Raw genomic sequence first — 23,634 nt, forward strand, 5'->3', positions numbered from 1 at the left:
CCATGGATCCCTACTCGCCCGAAGGAGGTCAGTTGAACCACCAGCCACACCAGCTCGTAGCCCCGCTAACGCCCATCCAGAGCTCATAAACATCCACTCGGCCTTCCACGCCGGCGCCTACCAGCAAGTCCTCGACTTCGACACTTCGAATTTCTCCTCATCGAATGCGCTCCCCGTTCGCGTCCTTAAACTCCGCAGCCAAATCGCGCTTGGCCAAGCACAAGCTGTCTCCAGCGAACTCGCATCCGAGAAAACACCAGATCTGGTCGCAGTGAAGCTCCTCGCCGACTATGAGCAAGGCAAAGACGTAGTGAGCCAGGCAAAGAAGCTGGCAGAGCAACATGGTCAGGAAAACTTGGTGGTGCAGCTTTGCGTGGGCATGATATTGGAGAGGGCAGGCGAGACGGAGGCCGCGCTTGATGTGTTGAGCAAGCACCAAGGCAGTTTGGACGCGTATGTCATACAAACTCCTCCACATGGACCTTATTGTGGGACAATCAGCGGCTAACACATAGGCAGTGTTGCACTCATCGTGCAAATCCACCTCCAACAAAACCGCACAGATCTCGCCACAAAAGAGGCTCAGCGCGCACGGAAATGGGCACAAGATAGTCTGCTAGTCAACATCGCCGAGAGTTGGGTCGGCATGCGAGAGGTATGTCCTTCAGTATACGATTATGAATGATTTGACCTACCACTAACACCACATCCAGGGCGGCGAAAAGTACCAATCTGCTTTCTACGTCTTCGAAGAACTAGCCACAACCGCCCAGTCCACCTCCCCACACTCCCTCGTCGCACAGGCCGTATCGGAAATACACCTCGGCCGCCTGCCAGAAGCTGAAGCCGCTCTAAAGCAAGCGCTTTCCATCGATGGCACCTCCGCCGATACGCTCGCCAATCTCATCGTTCTCAACACGCTGCTTGGCAAGAAGGAAGAGACCGAGCAATTGAAGTCACAACTACAATCCTCGGCCCCACAGCACAGAGCTGTTGCAGACTGGGCGACCAAGAAGGAAGAGTTCGCGAAGGCGGCCGCGAAATACACGCCGAAGTTCGAAGTTGCTTCATAGGAGGAGCACTCCTCTGCGCATTGGGCATCAACGGGAGTAGTGCATGGGTGAGCTGAATGCTGAGGGGGATGCTGCGAAAGTTGAACCCAAGATCAGACCTGGGGGAACAACAGTCGATAGCGCTACCAAGAATGAGCGGGATACCAAGCTTGCGCAATTGGGTACAATGAATGTGGAGGCTTATCTGGAAGAGCAATACCTGGGGGCTGTCGAGGCCTGGGCCTGGGACAGCGACAAGAGCAGCGAGGAGTATCTGTGGTTGCAAACGGTGCCCAAGAGACACAGTACGTGGCACGATTGATAGACTACGAATCCATGACATTGCAAACATGTGGCCCTAAACGTATACCTCATGATGGAAGTGAGAGTCCGGAACCAAGATTGGACGCTTGTCGGTCTCTATAGTGCATCAAGATTCGTCGAGACCACACAAGGCTTAAGATGGTATAAGGAGCACTGTGAAGTCTTCTCGAACACCGTGTAAGTTCTAGAGACTCCTACTACTAGTGTTACCAATGCATCTATCTAGAGCTGGAGGCTCCAAACCCCCATCATCAACGGGCACCAAGTATCCCGCTGCAGGTATCTACCTTTACTACGGCACTTCTTACACCCGAAAACGCCACACGTTATGTTGTATGGCTGGCCCTACAGGCCGCCTGCAATCATCTTGCAGTTGGGAGATTACCATTTCAACAAGCGTGTGACCAGCCTTGACGAACTTGCATGCATGCATGCAGACGGGAGTCAACTTCCTCCTGACAGCCAGCTCGTGCGCAAGCTTCAAGCAGGGGTTTGATCGACACGCCACGCGCATTTAGCGGTAGATCACCCACGGCACCGGATCTGATGGAATTTCACTACTACTACTACTACTACTACTACTTCTTCTTCCATTACAGTAGCGTTGAACGTGCTGTCAGTTTCCTTCTTCAGCAGTCAAGATGCATGAAAGCGCGTAGAGGCACCATCCCTCCTTGATAATCCACAAAGATTCATGTTATACGTTGCCGTAGCTGACACGTCAAATGCGTGAGAAAGGGTGCATGCTGCAACTCCAACTGTCTAGTGGCGCCGGGAGCTGATACATCCGGGACTCAAGTAGACCATCATGGAACGAAGCTTAGCTAGGCCCGCCAGCCAATGCGGGACGCAGTCTTCTCCATCGGTCTGCGCTTTCGAGCCTACCATGCCCGTTGCGGTAACATGGATGGCTGATTTTCGAACAGATTCGGTATCCTCTCGAGTGCGGGCTGGGTGAGGGTCCTGCATGGCGCTTTGGAGATGTTGCGGCGTGAGAGTGCGCGTTCGGCGGCACCCGTATGAGAAGGGTCTTTGCGATGCCGCGCCGCAAATTTGCCTTACAGGCGTATAATGTGGACATGGGATATTTGATACCTTTGCTTTGACGCTGAACTCGCGCATACGTTCGTTCGTTATCCTTCTTTGTACATTTTCTCGACTACATTCCTCTTATCCCCGAAATCTCCGCTCCCGTCCGCTTTCGGAACAGCCGGGTCAGAAAGCACTTCGTCATGCCTGGTGTCAAGACAGACGTCGACAGCGTCGACAGCGCGTTCGACGTACAAACACCAATTCTCGAAAACATGGTTGTAGGAGTGCCGCCAGTGTTCGAAGGGCTCACGAAGCAGCTCGACAAGATTGTTGAACAGCCACTGCTCGGTCCGAAAACCAAGTTCCCTACAGGTTAGGAAACCCATTGCAGTTCTGGGCTGCGACTGTGTGTTGACCAGCTGTATAGCTACATTTGCGTTTGCGCGTAAGGATGTGTCAGGCAGGCGGTTACCACAGGCTATCGCCCACCGAGGGTACAAGGCCAAGTTCCCTGAGAACACTATGGGCGCGTTCAAAGGAGCAGTCGAAGTAGGCGCAGAAGGTCTGGAGACCGATATACATCTGACGAAGGATGGAGTAGTTGTATTGTCCCATGTGAGTCTATCAATGGCCCCCACACCGATCGTAGACTGATTCTTGTGTAGGACAAGGACCTGAAGAGATGCTTCGGCAGGGACGAGAAGGTTATAGACTGCGACTACGAGTTCATAAGTAAGCTGAGAACGCTGAAAGAACCCCATGAATCGATGCCTCGTCTTGCAGATTTGCTCGAGTATCTTGCGCAACCTGGGTTGGAAGATATTTGGGTCTTGCTCGATATCAAGGCATGTGATCTTGATTATGCTGTTCAAGCAAACGCTAACACGGTACAGCTTGATAACAACGCCGACGATGTGATGCGCCTGATTGGTGACACAATCCGGAGTGTACCTCCATCGCCATCTAGATCATGGCAGAAGCGTATCGTCCTTGGATGCTGGGCGGCCAAGTACCTTCCGCTATGCTCACGGTATCTGCCCGGTTTCCCCATCTCGCACATTGGCTTCTCAACACTCATTGCATCATATTTCTTTACTGTACCAAACGTCTCTTTCAACATGGCACAGGCCATCCTCATGACGCCATGGGGTCGACTGTTTATACGGAGAGCTCAGAGCGACGGTCGGCCCGTGTACGCATGGACGGTGAACGAGGAGAGCCGGATGCGATGGGATATACGGCACGGCCTTGACGGCGTCGTGACCGATGACCCGAAGCTATTTCTGGAGGTTAGGAAGTCATGGCACGAGGGAACGAAGGACGGTGTGACAATGATGACATGGCTGGACGTGCTGCGGGTCAACTTCTTCTGCCTGATATACACGGTCTTGTTCCAGTGTATGTTTGGATTCCAGCGTAAGTCGCTAGTTAAGATAAGAGAGGAGGAGGAGCAATAGATCACGCAGTACTATCAAATATCAACATGTTTGAACATGAGTCATGTAAAGAGCGTGGCGATTGTCCACACCTCCCATGGTGGATTGAAGGGCGGTGGTGTTAAGGAAGAGCTATGACGGTAGGGTCCAAACATTTGGCGACCCGACGCGTGCACCCCGCCCAAAGCGCGTTCGCATCCCACCACGTCGCTGATCAACACCACAATGCCTAGGTACGCCTGCGTATATACCAGAATGCGCTCACGTATTGTAGCTAATCTGTCTCAGAGAAATAATAACACTGCAGGCCGGCCAATGCGGCAACAGCGTTGGACAGCAGTTCTGGCAGCAGCTCTGTCAAGAACACGGTATTAATCGCGATGGAAACCTCGAGGATTTCGCGACAGAGGGCGGTGACCGCAAAGACGTATTCTTCTACCAATCAGACGATACTCGCTATATTCCACGAGCCATTCTTTTAGATCTCGAGCCCAGAGTCCTCAACTCCATCCAATCGAGCGCCTACAAGAACATCTACAATCCCGAAAACTTCTACATACACAAGGATGGTACTGGCGCGGGAAACAACTGGGGCATGGGCTATAGTATGGGCGAGCAGGTACACGAGGATATCTTGGATATGATCGATCGCGAGGCAGACGGCTCAGATTCGCTTGAGGGCTTCATGATGCTTCACTCAATCGCTGGCGGTACTGGATCAGGTCTCGGCTCATACATGCTCGAACGACTGAACGACAGATTCCCAAAGAAGCTCATTCAGACATATAGTGTCTTTCCTAACACACAGGACGGCGACATCGTGGTCCAGCCATACAACAGTTTACTGAGTATGAGGCGATTGACGCAGAATGCAGACTCAGTGGTGAGTCGACCCCTAGTGGCATTTCCATATCCATGTACTGACTCCCCAGGTTGTCCTAGATAACGGAGCCCTGACAAGGATTGCCGCAGACCGACTGCACGTTATGAACCCGTCGTTTGAGCAGACCAACCAGTTGGTATCCACCGTCATGTCCGCCAGTACCACGACCCTTCGTTACCCCGGATACATGCACAACGACCTCGTCGGCATCGTCGCATCGCTCATTCCCACACCACGCTGTCACTTCCTCATGACTTCATATACCCCCTTCTCCGGTGAGAACGTAGAGCAGGCTAAGACTGTTCGCAAGACAACCGTCTTGGATGTCATGAGACGACTGTTGCAGCCTAAGAACCGCATGGTCTCCACGAACCCTACCAAGAAGAGCTGCTACATGTCTATCTTGAACATCATCCAGGGAGAAGCTGATCCTTCAGATGTACGTCTCTGCACATTGCTCACTTGAATTCAGCTCATTGACTACGCAGGTACACAAATCGCTTATGCGCATTCGTGAACGACGCCTCGCTACCTTTATACCTTGGGGCCCCGCCTCCATTCAAGTCGCATTGACCAAGAAGTCGCCCTACGTGACCTCGTCACACCGAGTTTCTGGACTTATGCTCGCAAATCATACCGGTATCGCCACACTCTTCAAGCGCATAGTCGCACAGTACTCTACACTCCGAAAACGTAACGCATTCCTCGAGAGCTACAAACGCGAAGTGCCCTTCAAAGACGGTCTCGGCGAGTTCGACGAAGCCAAGGAAGTCGTCCAAGATCTGATAGCGGAATATGAAGAGGCCGAGAATGCCGACTACCTGACTAAAGAGACAGCGCCGCCCGTGGGTGAATCCGATGATCAGAGAGTTGGCTAGAAGCCACCTGAGCGATATTTTAATTTACATCGGCGTCATTGGACGGTGTAGTGGAGTCAAGGGTACTCAACTTTGAGGTCTATTTTGCGGCGTTTGCGGATATGCAGCGACGGTCACCGATCTCCATTGATTCTAGAAGTCCTTTGCCTTCTTACGCAAGTCGTTGTTCAGTTCATAGCCACCATGGCGAGAAATATTGCGGGCATTGCAGTTTCCGTGAAGGCAGACCTCCCTGATGAAGGCATCGAGAGTTTTGTATGGTAGCGAGCGCAAGATGATCGAACTACCAAGGTTTATCAATACCCGTCTATCCAAAGGCATAATTTCGCACACTACATGCTCATAGGGCTGGCAACAAATGGAACTTGGTGCCGTGACGAGTAAGCTGGTTTGTGACTGTTATTTCCCTGATCCTTTCTCGCTGTCTTGAATCACTTCCGTGGGATGACTACAGGTTAGTGCGCTGAATACCAAGAGTGAGCGAATGCTTGCCCTTCCGCTTGAATGTATAAATCGAGCACATAGTCTCTTCATGCTTTCCACAGACTACCTTTGTAGCAAGCCAACTGTTTCTCTAAATTTGTGACCCCATTAACTCAACCAACGGCGAACACCTTTAGCACCTCAAACCAACACCTCGAAGACACCTGGAGTTAACTATTAAGATGCTCCCATCAGCTCTCCGCTCCATGACCAAACGGCGAGCCGCTGGTAGCCCAACACCCTTCGCCCTCTCCACACAAACTCGCACCCTCTACTTCTGCGGTCCTAAGCCCGGCGACCACGATCCGGATCTTCCCATATCGCAACATTACCACGCGCGATACCGAACAACAGGCTCAGACGGAAATCTCATCGCAGAGTCACCGCTCACAACTCCTGCCCTCCCCACTCCTTCTGCTCAGCCTGCCACTTCAAGGATCTCCGTCACTCACATAGCGTCTCTACCAGAGCGCCACACCATGCCCTCTACCAACAAGCTGGAGACCGCTAGTAAAGCCATCAGACAGCTAGAGGCGACAACTCACGATATAACGACTTACAATACCGCTACAGTTATCATCAGGGAGGAGATTGCTAGGCTGGAAGTTGTGCTTAGGAGGGGAGAAGTGGAGGGTAAGCATTGGCAGGAGCTGCAAAGGGTTAGGGATGATATCGAGGGTTTGAAGAGCGTGTCTGAGAGGATGGAGCGGAGGATGTAGTGGTGGCAAGGGAGGATTACAGACTTCTGAATATATCTAGTGCGGCGTTCATGTCTACGATGCGTCTGTGTTCTAGAGAGACGGTTCATATGCTAGTCTTCAAGGAAGGAATCCTAACACCAGCATTCATGCCTCAGTCGGACCGCGGCAGTCGCCCTTTGGAACTACTCGAAATTGCAAAACTATGAGTGGTATATAGCATATTTCTCACATTTCTCCTCCCACGCTAAAGTCCATCAAGCCTGGCTTCTTTCTCCCGTCTCTCCGCACCACGGCTTACGCCCCATTTTTGTAGTTCAACCCACCAGCCTTGACGTCAAACTCGATCAAATCGTCCAACCCACACACTCGGAACAATTCCCTAGGTCCATGTCTCTTTCCGTCTTTCTCTACACTCTCGACATGCCCTGCCTTCATCTGCTGGATCGCCTTCCTGACAGCTGGATATACAACCTCGCATGCCAACAAGGGGAAGATGGCGAGTTTGTAGCCCATCTGCTTGCACTCATCAACAGTGAAATCCGGGGATACACCACCAGGAACACTGTTGAAAAGACAAGGGGTAGGGGCCAAATCAGCACATATACTCTTCGCATCTTCAGCAGTCGTAACACCTTCAAGGAACGCCATATCTGCGCCTTGAGCGACAGCAGCACGGAGACGACGTAAAGCCTCATCATACCCAAAACCCTGTAACGCGTCTGTCCTGGCGATAATCACAATATCGCCGCCAGACTCTTCTCTCGCTAACCTCGCAGCCCGGATCCTGGCTTCGAATTCGTCCATGTCGACGAGTTGCTTGCCGTTTAGGTGACCGCAGCGCTTGCTCACGATTTGGTCTTCTAGATGCAGACCCGCGACGCCGGCACGGATGTAGGATGTTACTGTTCGGCCGACCATTACGGGGCCGCCGTAGCCTGTATCGGCGTCGGCGATTAGGGGCGTGCTAGGGGATATGGAGGCCAGCATTGTGGCGTTTTGGAGCATGTCGTTCAAGGTTGCTATGCCCATGTCGGCGGTGCCTAGACGGGACATTGTTGTTCCTGCGCCAGTCTGGGGATGGGAGTTAGTCTGGACCGTTGTGTGATATTATCGCATCATGCTGAAGATGATGTGGAAAGACATACCATGTATAAACAGTCCACGCCTTCTTGAAGGGCTATCCTCGCGGTAAAGCCATCGTACACACCAGGACAGGAAAGGAACTTGTCCGGATCCGCCAACATGCTCCTCAGTTTCTCGACCGCTGTCATCCTTCTTTCGGGTGCTTTGATGGATCCCATGTTTCCCTTCTCTTCTTTGCTCTTGAGAATATCAATGGACAACGAGGACTAAACTCTTCTCAGTGTATGACACGTCCTATTCTTTCTCAGTGGCAAGCTGCGCCAAGTTCAATCCGTTTAAATAGTACAGTGTCCTCGTAAAGCACCTAGATAACAGGGACAAACATTTGGCGGCCTCACTTTTGCCCGCTGAGTATCGGCGTCTTGCGTATACACTGTGGCGGGCCGCAACAAGTAAGGCTGCTTCCACGAATGATGTGCCAGATCCGGTAGTGATAGTTACCTATCCGTCGCGACTAGGAGGCCTGTCAAACCGAAAAGAGACCGGAGATTTTCAAAAAGTATAGTGTAATTACCAACCGGAACAAACTCCCACACCTTATATAGAATCCAATAGCTAAATCTGAATAAGTACCCAAGCAAAAACAATAGTAACCACACCCTCATGGAGGAAAAAACTACGCCGCATACCTACGTCCGTCTAACCCCCATCTTCTCGGCCAAGTTCTCCGGAGGATCTGATTTGTGAGAAGGATCTGTTTTGCGATGGCAAACTAAGTTTGGTAGAACGTTTACCAGCCGTACACAAATCAGAATTATGAAAACACCCACTCACGTCATAAAGGCAAAGAGATGCATAAACACCAAGGAAGAGTTGTTGTGGTGACACCCCGCAATGCCCTGTTCCTCCTGCTGACGTAGTGTCATGTGCCGATATTCGCCGGCAGTTTGACCGGTAGAAGCGCCTCACTCGTCCCGTCTCACTGGTCAGACAATTGCAGGGCTCGTGTTCGCCGATATCTTGGTCGGCTTGTAGTAGGCGGGAGGCGATATCGTATGAAAAGATGAAGGATGTGATGCCCCGTTCGGTATACTGGCCGATGCCGAAGTCCTGGGTAGGCGAGCGCATGGGGGTGATGAGGGGGTAGACTAGGATTTAAAGTGAGCTGGTGGCCGGCATGATGTTCTTCTGGTGTTGTAATCCGAATTCTCTTTCCACTTCCACACGCCTTCAGGATCGAGCACCTAGTGCACAAGGCAGCGCTAATGGCCATCAAGGTCGGGTTGCTGACAGCACTGCAGACAATGATGAACAGGTTCTTTTGGCGCAAGAATCATCATACCCTCGTTCCCACTGGGAAGCAGACCCTCTGTTTTTATATACGCATATGGAACCGTCTCAATCGAATTCGGCGATCTTTCGGTTCGTGTCGGCACAATTGAACACCATCTAGCTCCTAGGCGTCGCAGCCATCCCAAGGTGCAGCTTGTATCGATTTGATCAAGAAACTTTCCGATCTCGCGATCACTTCTCGCCGTATCCGTCACGTGGTCGACGAATCCTCGCCACCACAGTCTCGCATTCAGAGATTTGACATTGGTGGCGCATAGCATACAGGATCAACCTCTTTTGAAAAATTGGGAAGATTGTTTGCAAGCGCGGAGTCTTCCCATGGTATTGCGTATCTGAGTAGGTATACGGCATCTGAACGCTTCATTTCCTGCTCCAGGCAAGAAACCGTAGTCGTCACTCTTCCATCGCATCCATGTCATTCTCTCACGCGGATACCGAACACTGAACGCCTAGCCATAGGTATACCCCATATTTGGTGCAACTCCAGGTCCTGGTGCTGTCATCATTGGATTCATAGGCCCGACCGGTACATTGGGCATATCAGCATTCGAAAACTCAAAGCCTGCCGCCCAGTCGTAATCCGGGAATTGATCGAGCATTGGTGGTACACCGTAATCTGGACCCTCCCATGCATCGAAGCTCATTACAGACGGATCCGGCTGCATTTGGGGGTTGACCAAGCTGGGGTCGAATTTGGTTACTGGAAGTTGTTGTCTCATCGAGGGATCCAACGGTTGTTGATGCTGTTGATGTTGATGTTGTTGTTGTTGTTGGTGCTGTTGTTGTTGTTGGTGCTGTTGTTGTGACGGGTATTCTTGGCATGCTTGTTAGTTTCGGGCCAAACAAAGTTGATGGTAAGATGCTTACGAGGTGCGTTCTGTTGAGCGTTGTCATTAGAAAGAAGCGCCGCTTCGTCGCCGTACGGATTTTGCATGTTGCCGAATTCCTCTCGCCAATACCAGAACATGTCATAGCTGATACTCATGCTCAATCGCGTCCTCAGCCTCAAATATAGCGATTCCACACGACCGTCCTTCTTCCGGAACACCTTGTCGCTACCCCACAAGTCCTTCATAATGTGCGCAGTTCGGATGTGGATATCCCCTGGCTGTATAGAGACATTCTTGAGGAAATCATAAGCTTGTGAGAAGGCTCGTTCGCCAGCAAGTACATCCAAATGTTGAGCGAGCGGACTCCGAACAAGTCTGAGAATGGTAAACCCGGCCAGGGTAATAGTTCGGTCAATGAACGACTGCGAGACGGAAGGTAAGTGGATCTTTTGTGTCGTTTGCATAGTCGCCGCGGATTGGATGACTGAGATGCATAGAGAATAAAATCTTGAAAGCCCCTCTGCATCCGGCCCGGGGCTCGTGGGGTGAGCGAAGAAATGGAACGCCATCACATGTATACGTGCGCAGCTAAGTTGCAGGGCATCTACTTGGTTAGTTGAGATTGCAAAGGAGTCTGATCAGACTTACCGAGTTCACTTGGAGAAGATGGAGCCAGGCTAAGGAGTTGCGAGTCGAATATACCAATCAACGACCGTAGTACCCGAACATCGCAGTGAATGGACTGAAGATTGGTTTTTCCCATAGCCACCATAGCACGCATGAGGATGATGTAGACTTTGTGCAGGAACTGCAGATCAGACGGGAGGTATGGAACCATGTCTTCTCGGTCTTGCTCATCACCATCGAAGAACGACTCAGCAAGAGGTGGTATGCCTTCGACGCAACTCGTTCTGGATATGGTTAGCGCAATCTATAGTAATGTATTTGAAGACCTTACCTTATGGAAACGATGACGCAACACAGCCAAAGTCTGGCGCGTTGCACCTTCAGCGACTGATCCTTCTCCAGTGGGGTTCTAGCAAAATCCTGGCCTACGCCGGCTATGTGTAGACCAATCTGCGTTGCTAGATGTACTGCCGAACCGCACATGAGATGTGTGGTATCTTTGTACATTGAGTTGGTTGGCAGTCGCCAAGTGCAAAGGATTAGAAGACCTTGAATGATGGGGACTTGTGAGGTACGTAAAGCCATCGAAGAGAATGCGAGTTGGGTAATGGGCTGACTCGTTCTCTCAAGAACTTCATGTTCAGAATAGCGTCGCGATCCCGTGACCACGATAGTCCAAAATAGGAAGGGCGATTGGTCGTAATAGTCGTTGGGTCCTATTGAAGGGTCCAAGATAGGAAATAGCGGATGGTATTGTGTGAAGAAACTACGATTCAATCAGTATACATTGAGATATTTCCTGCGTCAACTTACATGGTGAAGCAGTCGTCGATCCGTTTCGAATCGAGCAAGTAGCCGTCTATCACGCGCGGCACCGTGCCATGATGATCGGAACCTTTTCGTGTTGGTGGCCTCGAGTCAAAAGCTGGAGACATGGAATCTGATGCATCGGTCCTTCCAGAGGGATCCGAATATGTGCCTGAAGCATGCTCAAGCGGCGTGTAATTCTGCATATCGACGGTTGGTGATGCCGTCGAGTGAGGGTAGTTTGGATCGCCAGGATTCTGCCCTTGTCTCATATTCCATCGCAACTCTTCCAGCTCTCGTCGCATCTCTGCTTTTGTTTGGCGCAGGTTCCTGGTTGATGTGGGAAGGATGCGGCATTCCAGGCCCATTTTCTTACAGCGCCCGCATGGGTCATGCGGTACTTTGTGCTGCTCGACATCACATCGAATCTGTCAGATATATTGTCAGCAATCCATCAAAACCATTGTCAGACGTTGTCGCGTCCCATTGAGGCGGGGAAGTACCTTTTGCTGGCGGCATTCGACACATGCTTTCCGTCGTGGAGTGGTCATGCTGGCCTGATTCATCTAGTAGGTATCCACAGGTAGTTGGCGAGCCGCAAGCATAGACTACTGTAGTATTCCGCGTCTCAATCGGCGAAAAAAGGCATATAAGAAGGTATGTGTTAGGAACTTCGCCATAAGCTGAAGAACCACAATCGCGATTAGCACCTACGTCGTCATCAAGGCTTGTTGCAGCGGTGCGAATCGGATGGCGGGGGAATGGGACCGAACAAAGGACCGATGGTGATCCTTTTCTCAGCAAACAGGTCTCAAAGTTTTTTTCTCAGCTTCCCTTGGGTTCTCGCCCTGTGCTAAATGATTCTCTTAATAATGTGCCATGCTAGGCCAAGCTCGTGCGCAATGAGGCTAACAGGCTTTGTTGTCTGTGTGGAATGGCCTGCAAATCGACGACACGCGATTTTCACCCGTGCACGACCCACCGACTACGCTAAGCCCATTCGGTTAGGATGTTTTGCGTAATGCTGTCCGAGCACTGCACCACTTGCATGGGTGGCCGCCATGCCATGTCGAGTGAACGCATCTCTTACACTGTCACCCAGACATTGCATCTGTTGAGCACTCAAGCTTTTTGTGATCTCCGTGGCGCAGCCGTTTTGCCACACCTTGTCGGATACGGACACGGCGGGCCTTCTCTTCGCCGCTCCCCTCATCCGCAACCAACACCTCACTTCGTCCGCCCTCAAACGTGTTTGGTGGGTCGAGTCAATGCAGTCGTACCTGATCCTCATCTTGGATGAGACGACTTGCCTCGATACGGCTTAGCAGTTATAAACGTCCTCAGTAGCTTCACTTCGCGCGCGGGCACTATCCATCCGGTGTCGACAGCTCTGCTTAGCGATTAGAGTTCGTACGAAGCCACTTGCCCAGGTATTCGACACTCGGCATTTAACGTGTTGCGCCACATCGATACGAATGCGACGAGTTATGCTGTGCCCATGACTTTGCGTCTGTGGCTTCAGCCGCGTGAATCAGCTTCAAAAGCAATGAACGACAGCGGGACTTACTGACTCTAGCACACTCACACGTGGACTTTGCAAGCTCATAGCTCCTGCCTTGGCCGCCTGCGTTTCCCAATGATCGTCCAACACATGACCGCTGTGCGCCAGCCGCTTGCTCAGAAAGGCAAAAGCTGCATCACTATCATAACCAGCTCATGATACCCGTCTAGCTGTCCAAAACAGCTCACAACTTCACCGACTCTAAGCGCGTACATGGTTCCCCTGATCCTGGCTATCCTCATTATTCCCGCACACACACTTCTTCCTTCCTTCCTTCCATACCTTCTAGCTCAGGGTCTCTCCGCAAGCCACATCGCCTCCGTAGGCAAGTCAAGCGTCCCAGGACCCTCCCATCCCCCACCAGCTCCGCGGAAGTTACACATGCAGTGCAGATCGCAACGGACTTGCAGATCAGCCTCACCAAGCCGAATCTCATGTTACAGATAGCCAATAAGCGCGTGATGCGACCATCTACTGCGTGTTGTGTACCAAGATTTAGCGGCACGCGATTGTGAAGACGGGAGCATGTGCGGGGATTCTGGGGAGGATTCTCGGAACAGGAAGTATCCATCCTAGATGCATTAGATCAAAGCACAGCCCGTGTGGTGAAGAAGCTCGGGCGGGTACTGCTCACGTTGCATCTAAGCATGCAAGAAGAGCTGTATCCCGAGCATGGATGCAGCTTGCGACTACGGAGATTTCCCGTGATGCTATCTAGCCACGTCTTTTTCCTTCCTTTTTCGGGGCGGACACACGGAAGTCGGAGGATCGATCGAATCCACAATGTAGGGAACGATACAGTTTGCTTTTCCCCCAGGTCTGGGCTCACTACTTTGCCGTTCCTGGAGCCGTCGTGTGCGTGCCGGAGAGAGGCGAGAGTCCTGTCGACCGAGGAGAAACATAGATACCCACAATATCTCCCCTGTAGTAGGAAAGTACCGCAGGCGAATGCAAATAGTTCTTCAGAACGTGTTCCAGTTTGCCTTCTACCAAGTTTATGGCACACCAGGGATGGTGGACATCTCCGCATGCGCTGTCGTCCGAGCGTATAGATGTATCAGCTGCCACAGATGTACCTGGCGGAAGGTGCGCTTGCTGCTTATCCGGTGGCTCGACCGACCTTCCACAACACGAAAAAAGGGAGTCCAACACCAGCATGTAGATGACTTGGAGAGTGTTCCACTCGTTCAACGCCGCTGACTTCAGACCCCACTGGATCAACTCGCAAATGGGACTGCCACATCCAGCCAAGGAACGAAAGAACATCAATAGCTCTGTTCGAATGACAGGCAGTACGTAATATCAAGAGCCTCGAAGCCATGGGCATGCATCCATCGGAAAGCCACCCAAGGCTCAACTCTTACAAGCAAAAAGAGCCATTAGGCAATCACTAAGCATATCGGCCTGGACCAAGGAGAACGGGGAGCTCATTCATGAGCTGATCACCTCGATGGGCTGAGAAGTACCAACGGAACACATGGTAAAGGATCATAAAAGACGTCAAGAGACAGAAGATATCATCTCACGGCCCAACAATGGAAACGCAGGTTATTGATCGTAACAGATTTGTTCATCGATATCAATCAAAATCGTCGCAACGCTATGGTATAAGAATACAGTATAAAAAAGAGAAAAGTTGAACAACTTCATGACAGTAAGCATCCAGCAAAAAGTGTCCTGTTCATCCATCCCATCATCTCAATCAAGCAGTCATCCCCACGCTCTAAACTCACTTCTTCCCCTTCCTCTCATATCGTCTCCTCTTTACATCCTAAGTCCCCTCCTCATCTTCCTCGCCTTAGCAGCACCAGCAGCAGCAACATCCGCTGGTCCGCCATCAGGGTTCGTAACAGCACCGGCAAAGCCAACGAGGCTGTTGAACTGATCCGCCAAAGCCTTGTTCCTGGTTCCACCCTTAACAGCCGCGGCGGCACTCTCACAAGTGGCAACAGCTGCGTCGTTTGCCTCGCAGACGTTGGTCAGCTGGTTGCAGAGCGCGTTGGTGATGATGTCTGGGTTGAGGGCTTCGCTTTGACCTCCACGGGCGAGAGGGTCGGCGATCTGGAAGGTGAATTCGTCGGCTGCGCGTCCGTTCTCGCCGGCTTGGAAGGTGATTGTTGGGGTGCAGAGGCCGAAGTCTTCGCCTCCGGCACCAGCTGCTCCTCCAGCTGCGTTGCCGGCACCGGCACCGGCACCAGCACCGGCACCAGCATCGGCACCGGCGTTGGCGTTGTTACCATTTCCTGCTGCGGCGTCTTGCTGGTTGTTGTTCTGGTTGTTGGCGTTGTTACCAGCATTGTTGTTTCCATTTTGTTGGTTGTTGTTCTGGTTACCGTTCTGGTTGTTTGCTGCGTTGTCATTACAAGCGTTGGCGTTGTTGTTCTGGTTGTCAGCTGCGTTGTCGTTACCGGCATTGGCATTGGCATTGTTGTTCTGGTTGTTGTTGTTACCGGTAGCAGCGCCCTGCTGGTTGTTGGCATTTCCAGCGTTGTTGTTGTTGTTGTTGTTGTTACCAGCGGTAGCGTTACCAGCATTGTTGTTACTGTTGTTGCCAGCATTGCCAGCATTGCCATTCGCAGCATTGCCGTTGTTAGCAGCGTTGCCATTACCAGCAACCGCCTGGTTTCCACCTTGAGCAGCACCACCCGCAGCGGCACCACCAGCAGCCGCCTGGCTCACGACAAGGTCACCGAGACCAGCCTGGTCCATGAGATCAAACACACTCAGGCCATCGGCGGCAAGAGGAGAAGCAGCACTGCTCTTGCTAAGGGCCGCAGCATCACCGTTGACATCAACATCAGGGTCGATAAGAGGGGTGATACCACGGAGCTCAGGAGTGACAGGGAGCGAAGCATCGCCACAGACATTCTGGACGTTGCCGTTGGCGAAGGGGTTGGTGTTCTTCTCTGCGGTAACCATACCAATAGCAGCAGTCAGGGCATCGGCACCTCCACCGAGTTCGGTGAAGATCTGGTCAGCACGGACGAGCTGTTTTGCTTGTCAGTCAAGAACTGGGGGAAGTGGAGTGGAGGTTCAAGTGGAGAACACATACCTTATCGCAAGAGTTTGCTCCACCGAGAAGGTCAGAGATGGCCGCGCCGGCGACAGTAGCAGCGGCACCGGCATCACCACCCTGAACACTGCTGATAGCACTGATGGGGACTTGCTCCTGACCGAAACGGGCCTCAACGTAGGCGATCATCGCCGCGATCATGAAAGTCTTGGAAACCATGTTTGCTGAATGTGTGATTTGGAATTGACCGAGGAAAAAAACGAAGTTGTAATGCGTTAAACGTTAATGGGTATAAATGAGAGGCTAGCTCTTGAAAGTGAGTAGTAATAGGGTAGAAGTTAAAAGTAGCCGACCTGGGCGAAAGAATGGAAAAACTGCTGAAAAGCGAAAGGAAGAGTTTTGCTGGATGCTACTGTTGACTTGCTGTTGTCGAAGTTGCTGGCCTTTGAAATGTGGGCGAGGTGTACCCGATTTATATATCGCATTTTCATGTCTCTCATCTTTCCCCAAGGAACATACCTTCAAGCGCCATAGCTGGGTCGACGCCACCAAGGGTCACTTACACGTCTCAACCATGCGCCCAAGACCTGTATCCAGCCTTCTGTCCGTCGCCCAGAACACAGCGGGCTCTAGCAAACGTTATGGAAAAATGACTGAGGGGTGTTCTTGCCAAGGCGTCATGCGCTCTTTGGCGTGCTGGAACGTCTGATTGCCGGGCTGCGACTTCGCTACGCCTTAACATCCGTCTCCTAAGGCTCCCGTGCGGGGCATCGATTCAAGGTACTGACGTTGCCGATGCCTGATGTTGGGGGTGTTGTGACAGCCTCAGTCGCGGTGGGGTTTCATGTGACTTTGCGACACGGAGCTACGCCTATAGCCGCCGTTAACAAACGTCGCTTGACGGCGCTGATCATCAATGCGTTCTATCTTGAACTTCCATTTGAACTCTCAAAGACCTTTTGCGATGCATGAACAAACAACGAGATTCGCGGGCAGAAACGCAATGCGAGGAAAATGCACGTAGTGGTGGATATTGGACGGTGATATTGGGAAAGAAGACGCGGCCCTGTCTGGCGCCAAATGCGATCAAAACAACCAGCTCAAAACACCAAGAAAATGCGCAAAATTTGAAAGATGAGTCGGGTAGATTCGTAATGCCTTCTGTCAACCGAAGTGGGCAATAGGGAGGCGACTGTTCAAGCCGCGCGTGTTACTCCTGGTCATTGCGACCAGTTTCGCATCTGGGCAGGCAACATCGAAGTCCCAAGCCCAGCATTCCGCGAGTCCATGTAAATGATTCTCTTCGACCTGGCCATGGATGCCTATAACGCCACACTATATACTCACTACGTCCTATCCAGCTTCCTCCGCAATAGCCTAGTCCGCTTCATGAGCTTCTTGTACTTGTGCTTCTTCATCTTGAGCTTTCGTTGCCTCTTTACACTAATCATGTACATGCCATATCTTCGCCGCGCAACGTGCTCCCGGAATGTGCTTGGCCGGCTCTCTTCCGAAGGCAGCGGGACTTCAGTTATGCGCTGATTGATGCTGGCGGAGAGACCTTCGGCAGAGTAGGACTCGGCCTCAGTCGCGCTCGCGAGTGAATCATACGGCTGGGGTGCCGCAGGTGGTTGGAAGGGAACGAGGCGGGCAGCCCAGTCCTCGACACTTTCTTTTGTGGGCTGAACATCGAGGTGGTAAACCACCTGTTCTGATTGTATTGCGTCGGCTCGTTGCTCCTCTTGTGCGTCTATCTCGGCGTGTATGCGATTCAGGAAGCCACTAAGGATATTCTTGGTGGCTTCCATTCTTTGGACATCGTTTGCCCGGTTCACATCGAAGAAGGCGTCAAACTCAGCCGTCGACGTGGAGTTGGGGAAGGAGCGTGAAATGGAGATGGGGCGGTGGAGGCCAAAGAAGGCGGATAGTTTGACATCTAGTTTCATGTCAGTACATGTATGACCGCATTTCCCCTCGCCGTGTCTTACCATCTTCCCGGAGGTGGTTTGTTGGTGGTACAAAGGGCACGTTGTTGCCTGTGGTAGCCGTCGAGGGCTCCTTCAGCTTCTTCGTCTCCCTGGACCTCTTCCCTGCACCCTGAAGCTCTGCAGTGGCATTCTGATCTAACTCGGTGGGCTTTTTCTTGCTATTCGGAGGGGTTGATGGCTTCGAGGACGAGTAGCGCCGCTGGTGACTGGGTCGGAAGGGTTGTTGCGGCGCCGTGCTGGTGCTCAGCGCAGAGCGGGCGCAGCGGGTGAAGACGAAGGAAGTCGCTGGCGCAGCAGAGAATACGTTTGCAGAGCGGGCGGCTCTGCCAACAGCAGGCGAGAACATGGCCAGCTGTGTGGAGGGGTATCGGGGTATGACGATAGTGTTGATGAGGCTCAAGTCGGCCGGCTATCAGGACTTGCTGCAGGTCACCGCGCGCCGATGTTTTCCCGAATGGCACTAGTACTGGCACATGTCACGCCAGCCTGCATGTCACGAGCACGTCGCAACCCAGACACCAAGTCGGAAGAGGCGGTTGACAGTACGGTGAGTGCATTCACTCCGGTCTCATGACGACATGTTGGTTAGTGGCTTGGACTGTTCTCTTTTGTTTATTCCATACTTGTCTGTTGTTCAGACAACACTGTGACATTCGACGCGCCCCCTCTGGTGCTTGTTATCCGCAATATGGACTAGGTACAACTCTGCTCGTAATAGAGCACTATTCTCACCCCCTACACCATTCCCTCGTTCCTTTGTATGCCTGCCCGGGTAGCTACGGCTCTCTGTTAACAACCACGGCGAATATCAACCACCTGGATATATCTTGTCCTACTACAATCACTCGACATGTAGTGCAAAGCCAACAGCCCCCTCGCGCCCAAGGCCGTCTCGCAACGTCATATCCGGAGTCAAGTAGTCACCGCCCTTGTAAGCCCGGTATGGAATAGGCGCGGTGCTACCCAGATTTTGCATCCTTTCGCGTACCTCGGTAGCCAGAAGATCAAAGCCCGCTTCATCGAGTGAATCTGCTTGGAATACTACGATTGGACGCAGCACCTGGAATCCCGGATAATGCAGTACCCCGTGGTGGATAGGGAAAAGAATATCGTCAATGGGGCCTTGGTAGCCCCGCGCGGAGTAGGCCGATTCCTGGCCTCCCAATGTTGTTACTAACATTGCCCGCTTCCCTTCGAGACATCTCCGACCCCGACTAGTCTGTTGCTTCTGGTCGGGCTGCCTTATGTTGTATGCAAGGCCGCCTGTAAAGACCCGATCGATCCAGCCCTTGAGGATTGCTGGAAAGCCGAACCACCAGATAGGGAATACGAAGATGACAGTGTCTGCCCAAAGAATCTTGGTTTGCTCCGTCTTTACATCTTCTGTCAGGCTGTCGGAAGCATAACTTGAAGAGGAGGCTGTGGTGATCTTTAGCCGGGCATCCGTTGCTAGATCAGTGAAGTCGTCCCGGTCGACATGTGATTTCCATTTCATGCGATAGAGATCAGAGGTTTGGGTCTCATGGCCTTGTTGTTCCAACTCGTCGCGGATGAGTTTGTGCAAGCTGCAGATCAGAGAACGCGGCTCTGGATGGGAGAGAACAAGAAGAACCTTCATAGTAGAGAATTTGAGGATGAATGTGATGATTGATGAAGACTACATTCTTGTATCTCTTAAGTAGACGTAGATATCAAAGTGCAAAATCCTAAGTTTGTCAGCGATCATCTATATCTGGGTACCTAGGCAAAGCGGAGTGAGTAACAACAGCCGATTCCGGGCTGTTGAGACAATCTTGGAAGCGATGAAATAGATCGCGGCCCGTTTCCTCAGCTGGAGGCTGGAACATATATAAGACGGTGGGCACTTGACACCGCACTGGAAACATAGTACGGAGAAAGTAACTGCTTCTGTACAAACACGCAGACGCTGAGATTACTAATTACTTCATCTATCTCAGACTCATGACGAAGCGGTTTTGACGTGATGATACGGAACGAGTTAACATAGATACTCTTTGCGTTATAGCAAGTACGCTATCTTCCTCTCACATGCCATCTTATCCCTTCCTCCCTAGAGCTGGCGAGCAAGGGATTCCCCATCCTCCCTATTTCACTTCGCACACCCACCTTCTACTCACCCCTTCAACATTCAAAGTATAACCCCACAAATGCAAACCCCCCTCCCCGCAAGCGCCCGGCACCCACCTTGGTTCCAATACACAGCACTACATGTCTATTTAGGCATCTTAGTCCATGTCTGCATATATCCACTCACCATACTTTTCCCCTCAATCAACGCCACAAGTCCCAAGCCAAGCCCCCGGACTCAGCCACATGCACCTTGAGGAAGGGATAGACCCTCCTCAAATTATGAAACTTCGCGAGTCAACGACCGCTGAGCGGAAGGAAACGGCACGGACCGAAAGGCAACCGACTTGTTAGGTCTCGAGTCGACCACGCCGCAACCGCGCATGCATAGCGGCGTTGGGACCCTGCGGGATTGCGGCATTACTATACATCTAACACTACTGACCTTTTTGGCGTCCTTCGCTTGGGGGGAAGCTGGGTAAATAGAGGGTAAATATCATGCAAGTTGCTGCAGGTCTTTCCTTTGTGAATATGAAGCTGGATAAGTGGATATGCAAACAATGCGGAAAACGGAGCATTCGAATATGTAGATTCTTGCAGGTTGGGTAGGTTAGTTTGTGATAGTAGACTGCTGCAGCAAGATACAGTTGGCTGGCATCTCCAATGCACGTCAAATGCCATATAGTATACTCTCGTACATGCATTATCTTACCCCAATCTGTGACCCTGCTGCTCTCAACGAGCTACTAGGCAAGACATCCACGTAGGTACACAACGCCCATTGGGCCGCTAGCTATCCAACTGTATCTTTCAACAGTCCAGGTTCCGAGACATGCTCATCTCCTCAGATCTGCATACGCTATCAATCTACAAATATGCGGGTCCGCTTACTAGAACCAAAAAAAAAAGACGAAAAAGAAAAAGACCAAGATCAAGACTAGAATCAAGACCAAGAAATTATGTCGTGAGATCGTCGTGTATTGGCGAAGATGAAGAAGTGGAGAAAGGGATATCGGGGGTATAAAATGGAATGGGCCGTGGAAGTCGTCTCTCCTCGTCCACTAAAAGTCCGTTGTTACTCCGGTCCCGCCAGGTGGACTATCCAGTTCTAGGGCAGGTGGGTCGATGGCGCGGGTGAGTGTGCGCCCTGGCTTTTCGCTTGGGCGAGCGAGCGCTCTTCCCGGCTGAGTGTGTAAGACCACAACAATGGCTCTGCGCAAGGCGCCCATCTGTAATTATTATAGTATCAGAGCATTGAGGTTGCGCTGGACAATCATGTCTTGTACAGATGCCATGGTGATCTTGAGCAAATTCGTGTCGGTCGCGTTTGTGTAGTGGACGTAGACCTCCTTCTTGGGCTGCCGTACGAGGTTGCGGAATTTGTTTGCGAAAAACTCTTTGCCCGCCTCGACATCTCTATCTCCGCCCGTGTAGTCGGAGAAGGTCCTCCTGATCGGGCTCATGCCGCCTGCTATCTTCTCGGTAAAGAGATCGATCTTGTTGAGGAAGAGGATCAGGGCCGACTTTTCGAAGTACTTGGAATTGGATATGGATTCGAACAGCATTAGAGCTTCGTGCATTTGGTTCTGGTTATGTTAGTGCATGCAGGGTTCAACGTTGAAGAAGTAAACTTACGCCATTCCTGTCTTCTACTAGCACGTGGTCGTACCCGCTGATGGCCACGAGGAAGAGCACGACTTGCACGTTGTCGAAGACGTGAATCCACTTCTTTCGCTCTGAGCGCTGACCACCCACATCAACCATCTTGTATGTCAGGTTACCCAGCTCGAAAATGGTCTCGGAGATACCAGTTGTTCGTAATCGGGTGCGCAGGATGTCCTGGTCGGTGGGGAGGAAGTCCTTTTGGAACAGACGGTCGATGTTCTGGAAGAAGCTGGGATTGTTAGTCGGGAGAATAGCAGAGTACACTGTGAGTGACGTACTAGTTCAAGTTGTCGTGCAGCGCATACTGGTTGCCCTTTAGTATGGTGAGCTGCACGCCTTTGTCTGCCCAAAGGGAATTAAAGGCAGTGTAGAACTCTTCGGGCATGGGCTCCTCAGTGCCAATGTCGGGGGCAGAGTTGACCATCTCGGAATACCGCTGTCGTCTGTTAGCACTTGCCTTGGACAAGCCATGGCGCTGAACGTACAATGTTGTCGTCGTCCTCAAAGTCTATGTCGTCTTCATGCATGGCGGCATAGATGGTCTGGAAGGCCGAGACCAAGTTATTGAAGATGGTGGCCCGCCATGTCTTGCGCTCGAGGCTCTGGAATCCGCCTGCGTTGATGATGCGCATCTGCTTCAGGACCGTCGACTTGCCACTCTCACCGGCACCTGCGCTCTTGTCTCAGTCAAGCTGTATCACCGGGGGTCCTCATTGACATGCATACCGAGTAGCAGCAGCTTCACCTCGCGCTCAGCGCGCTTGCGGTCTCCTCGGAGATTCTTTTCGATTTCGGCATTCTTCCTCGACTCCGGGTCGGTGGCAGAGGGTTTTCGTCCGAAGCACATTATTGCCGGTGCCATGTAATGGCAAAGAGAGACGTGGTAGAGAAGGCTCGAGGCAGCTGTGATGGGGAGGAGGAAGTCGCGACACGCTAGAGAAGAGCTACAAGCATGCACCGAGTACAGTAGTGAGGTTGCAGGCGAGGCCTACAAAGGTGTCAGTCGAGGCCTTAGCGGGCGTGACTCGCGCATGTAATTGGAATCAAGGAGGGTGACGCTACCGGATGTTGGGAGGGGGTGCAGTCAACTGGTCTTGTAGAGGGTGCTAGTTAGGGCAACTAAGGTGCGCGACAGAACGAGGGACGAAGAAGCAAAAAGTCTATGATAATGAACAGGCACAGCAAACGACACTATGCAGCACTAACAAGCTAACAAGACGACAGAACAGCCGGGACGGTATGGGACTGGTCTAAGAAATAACGTGCCCAGATGCTTTGCCGAAGAATCCCTGATCTGCACCGTTCGCGGACCCAGCTGGACGGGCAGGGTGATATTAAATGTCTTTCCCGCGACACGGCAGCCAAGGGCAGGTTGAGCGTGCGCAGGCCCGACGCGTTCGGATGTCCATCCTGCTTTGGGCTGCGATCTGCAGCAGCAACGTGATGGTCGACGCGAAAGCCACGAGACGCCAACTTGGCGTGACGATCGATTCCCGCTGCATTAGGTCTATTATCCGGGCTAGGAAGCCTGCAGCCGTTGCATTGAAACATGACTAGAATTTCTCTCCCCAACCTGATGCTTCGGACCTCTACCGGTGCCTCAGCGTTTCACTCGTCTGCGGTAGGGGGGGCCGCCGATATTGTACGTTGCTAGCCAGGGCCACCAGCCGAGTACAACATAACTAACTAGCCGTTTCTACCGGCTGCTCGTGCTCTGCAACGCCAACTCTGGCCTGCTTCCTCCACTCCACCCCCAAATCCTTCCTTCTTCCATGTCGACTTGGACGCAGAAGCTGCAGGGCAGGCGAGTAGATGCCTAGGTAGAAACCT

General features: G+C 52.0%; 8 protein-coding genes across 8 annotated transcripts; 3 read left to right on the forward strand and 5 right to left on the reverse strand.

Moving 5' to 3' along the window:
- Nucleotides 1–2: 2 nt before the first annotated feature.
- On the forward strand, nucleotides 3–1,374 carry ALTATR162_LOCUS6731 (uncharacterized protein; the record flags this gene model as incomplete). Its single annotated transcript, XM_043314353.1, has 5 exons — nucleotides 3–27; nucleotides 81–453; nucleotides 520–655; nucleotides 714–1,061; nucleotides 1,114–1,374. 5 exons carry the CDS (start codon nucleotides 3–5, stop codon nucleotides 1,372–1,374), a joined length of 1,143 nt encoding a protein of 380 aa, XP_043170288.1.
- A 1,234-nt stretch (nucleotides 1,375–2,608) lies between these two features.
- Nucleotides 2,609–5,605, forward strand: ALTATR162_LOCUS6732 (uncharacterized protein; the record flags this gene model as incomplete). The annotated part of the gene is made up of 7 exons (XM_043314354.1): nucleotides 2,609–2,780; nucleotides 2,836–3,023; nucleotides 3,074–3,824; nucleotides 4,078–4,087; nucleotides 4,133–4,727; nucleotides 4,777–5,166; nucleotides 5,216–5,605. The coding sequence occupies 7 exons, from the start codon at nucleotides 2,609–2,611 to the stop codon at nucleotides 5,603–5,605; spliced, it is 2,496 nt and encodes an 831-aa protein (XP_043170289.1).
- Nucleotides 5,606–6,270: 665 nt separating this feature from the next.
- Nucleotides 6,271–6,807, forward strand: ALTATR162_LOCUS6733 (uncharacterized protein; the record flags this gene model as incomplete). The annotated part of the gene is made up of 1 exon (XM_043314355.1): nucleotides 6,271–6,807. One exon carries the CDS (start codon nucleotides 6,271–6,273, stop codon nucleotides 6,805–6,807), a length of 537 nt encoding a protein of 178 aa, XP_043170290.1.
- A 276-nt stretch (nucleotides 6,808–7,083) lies between these two features.
- On the reverse strand, nucleotides 7,084–11,794 carry ALTATR162_LOCUS6734 (uncharacterized protein; the record flags this gene model as incomplete). Its single annotated transcript, XM_043314356.1, has 7 exons — nucleotides 7,084–7,860; nucleotides 7,935–8,138; nucleotides 9,756–10,039; nucleotides 10,093–10,659; nucleotides 10,704–10,966; nucleotides 11,014–11,448; nucleotides 11,496–11,794. The coding sequence occupies 7 exons, from the start codon at nucleotides 11,792–11,794 to the stop codon at nucleotides 7,084–7,086; spliced, it is 2,829 nt and encodes a 942-aa protein (XP_043170291.1).
- A 3,020-nt stretch (nucleotides 11,795–14,814) lies between these two features.
- Nucleotides 14,815–16,282, reverse strand: ALTATR162_LOCUS6735 (uncharacterized protein; the record flags this gene model as incomplete). Its single annotated transcript, XM_043314357.1, has 2 exons — nucleotides 14,815–16,038; nucleotides 16,103–16,282. The coding sequence occupies 2 exons, from the start codon at nucleotides 16,280–16,282 to the stop codon at nucleotides 14,815–14,817; spliced, it is 1,404 nt and encodes a 467-aa protein (XP_043170292.1).
- Nucleotides 16,283–17,409: 1,127 nt separating this feature from the next.
- ALTATR162_LOCUS6736 (uncharacterized protein) lies at nucleotides 17,410–18,397 on the reverse strand (the record flags this gene model as incomplete). Its single annotated transcript, XM_043314358.1, has 2 exons — nucleotides 17,410–17,999; nucleotides 18,052–18,397. 2 exons carry the CDS (start codon nucleotides 18,395–18,397, stop codon nucleotides 17,410–17,412), a joined length of 936 nt encoding a protein of 311 aa, XP_043170293.1.
- A 495-nt stretch (nucleotides 18,398–18,892) lies between these two features.
- On the reverse strand, nucleotides 18,893–19,669 carry ALTATR162_LOCUS6737 (uncharacterized protein; the record flags this gene model as incomplete). Its single annotated transcript, XM_043314359.1, has 1 exon — nucleotides 18,893–19,669. The coding sequence occupies one exon, from the start codon at nucleotides 19,667–19,669 to the stop codon at nucleotides 18,893–18,895; it is 777 nt and encodes a 258-aa protein (XP_043170294.1).
- A 1,531-nt stretch (nucleotides 19,670–21,200) lies between these two features.
- On the reverse strand, nucleotides 21,201–22,651 carry ALTATR162_LOCUS6738 (uncharacterized protein; the record flags this gene model as incomplete). The annotated part of the gene is made up of 6 exons (XM_043314360.1): nucleotides 21,201–21,368; nucleotides 21,426–21,725; nucleotides 21,775–22,033; nucleotides 22,083–22,240; nucleotides 22,290–22,474; nucleotides 22,531–22,651. 6 exons carry the CDS (start codon nucleotides 22,649–22,651, stop codon nucleotides 21,201–21,203), a joined length of 1,191 nt encoding a protein of 396 aa, XP_043170295.1.
- Between the last annotated feature and the right edge of the window lie 983 nt (nucleotides 22,652–23,634).

Source organism: Alternaria atra (genome assembly GCF_907166805.1).
Source record: "Alternaria atra isolate CS162 genome assembly, contig: 25, whole genome shotgun sequence".
Classification (NCBI taxonomy): Eukaryota; Fungi; Ascomycota; class Dothideomycetes; order Pleosporales; family Pleosporaceae; genus Alternaria; species Alternaria atra.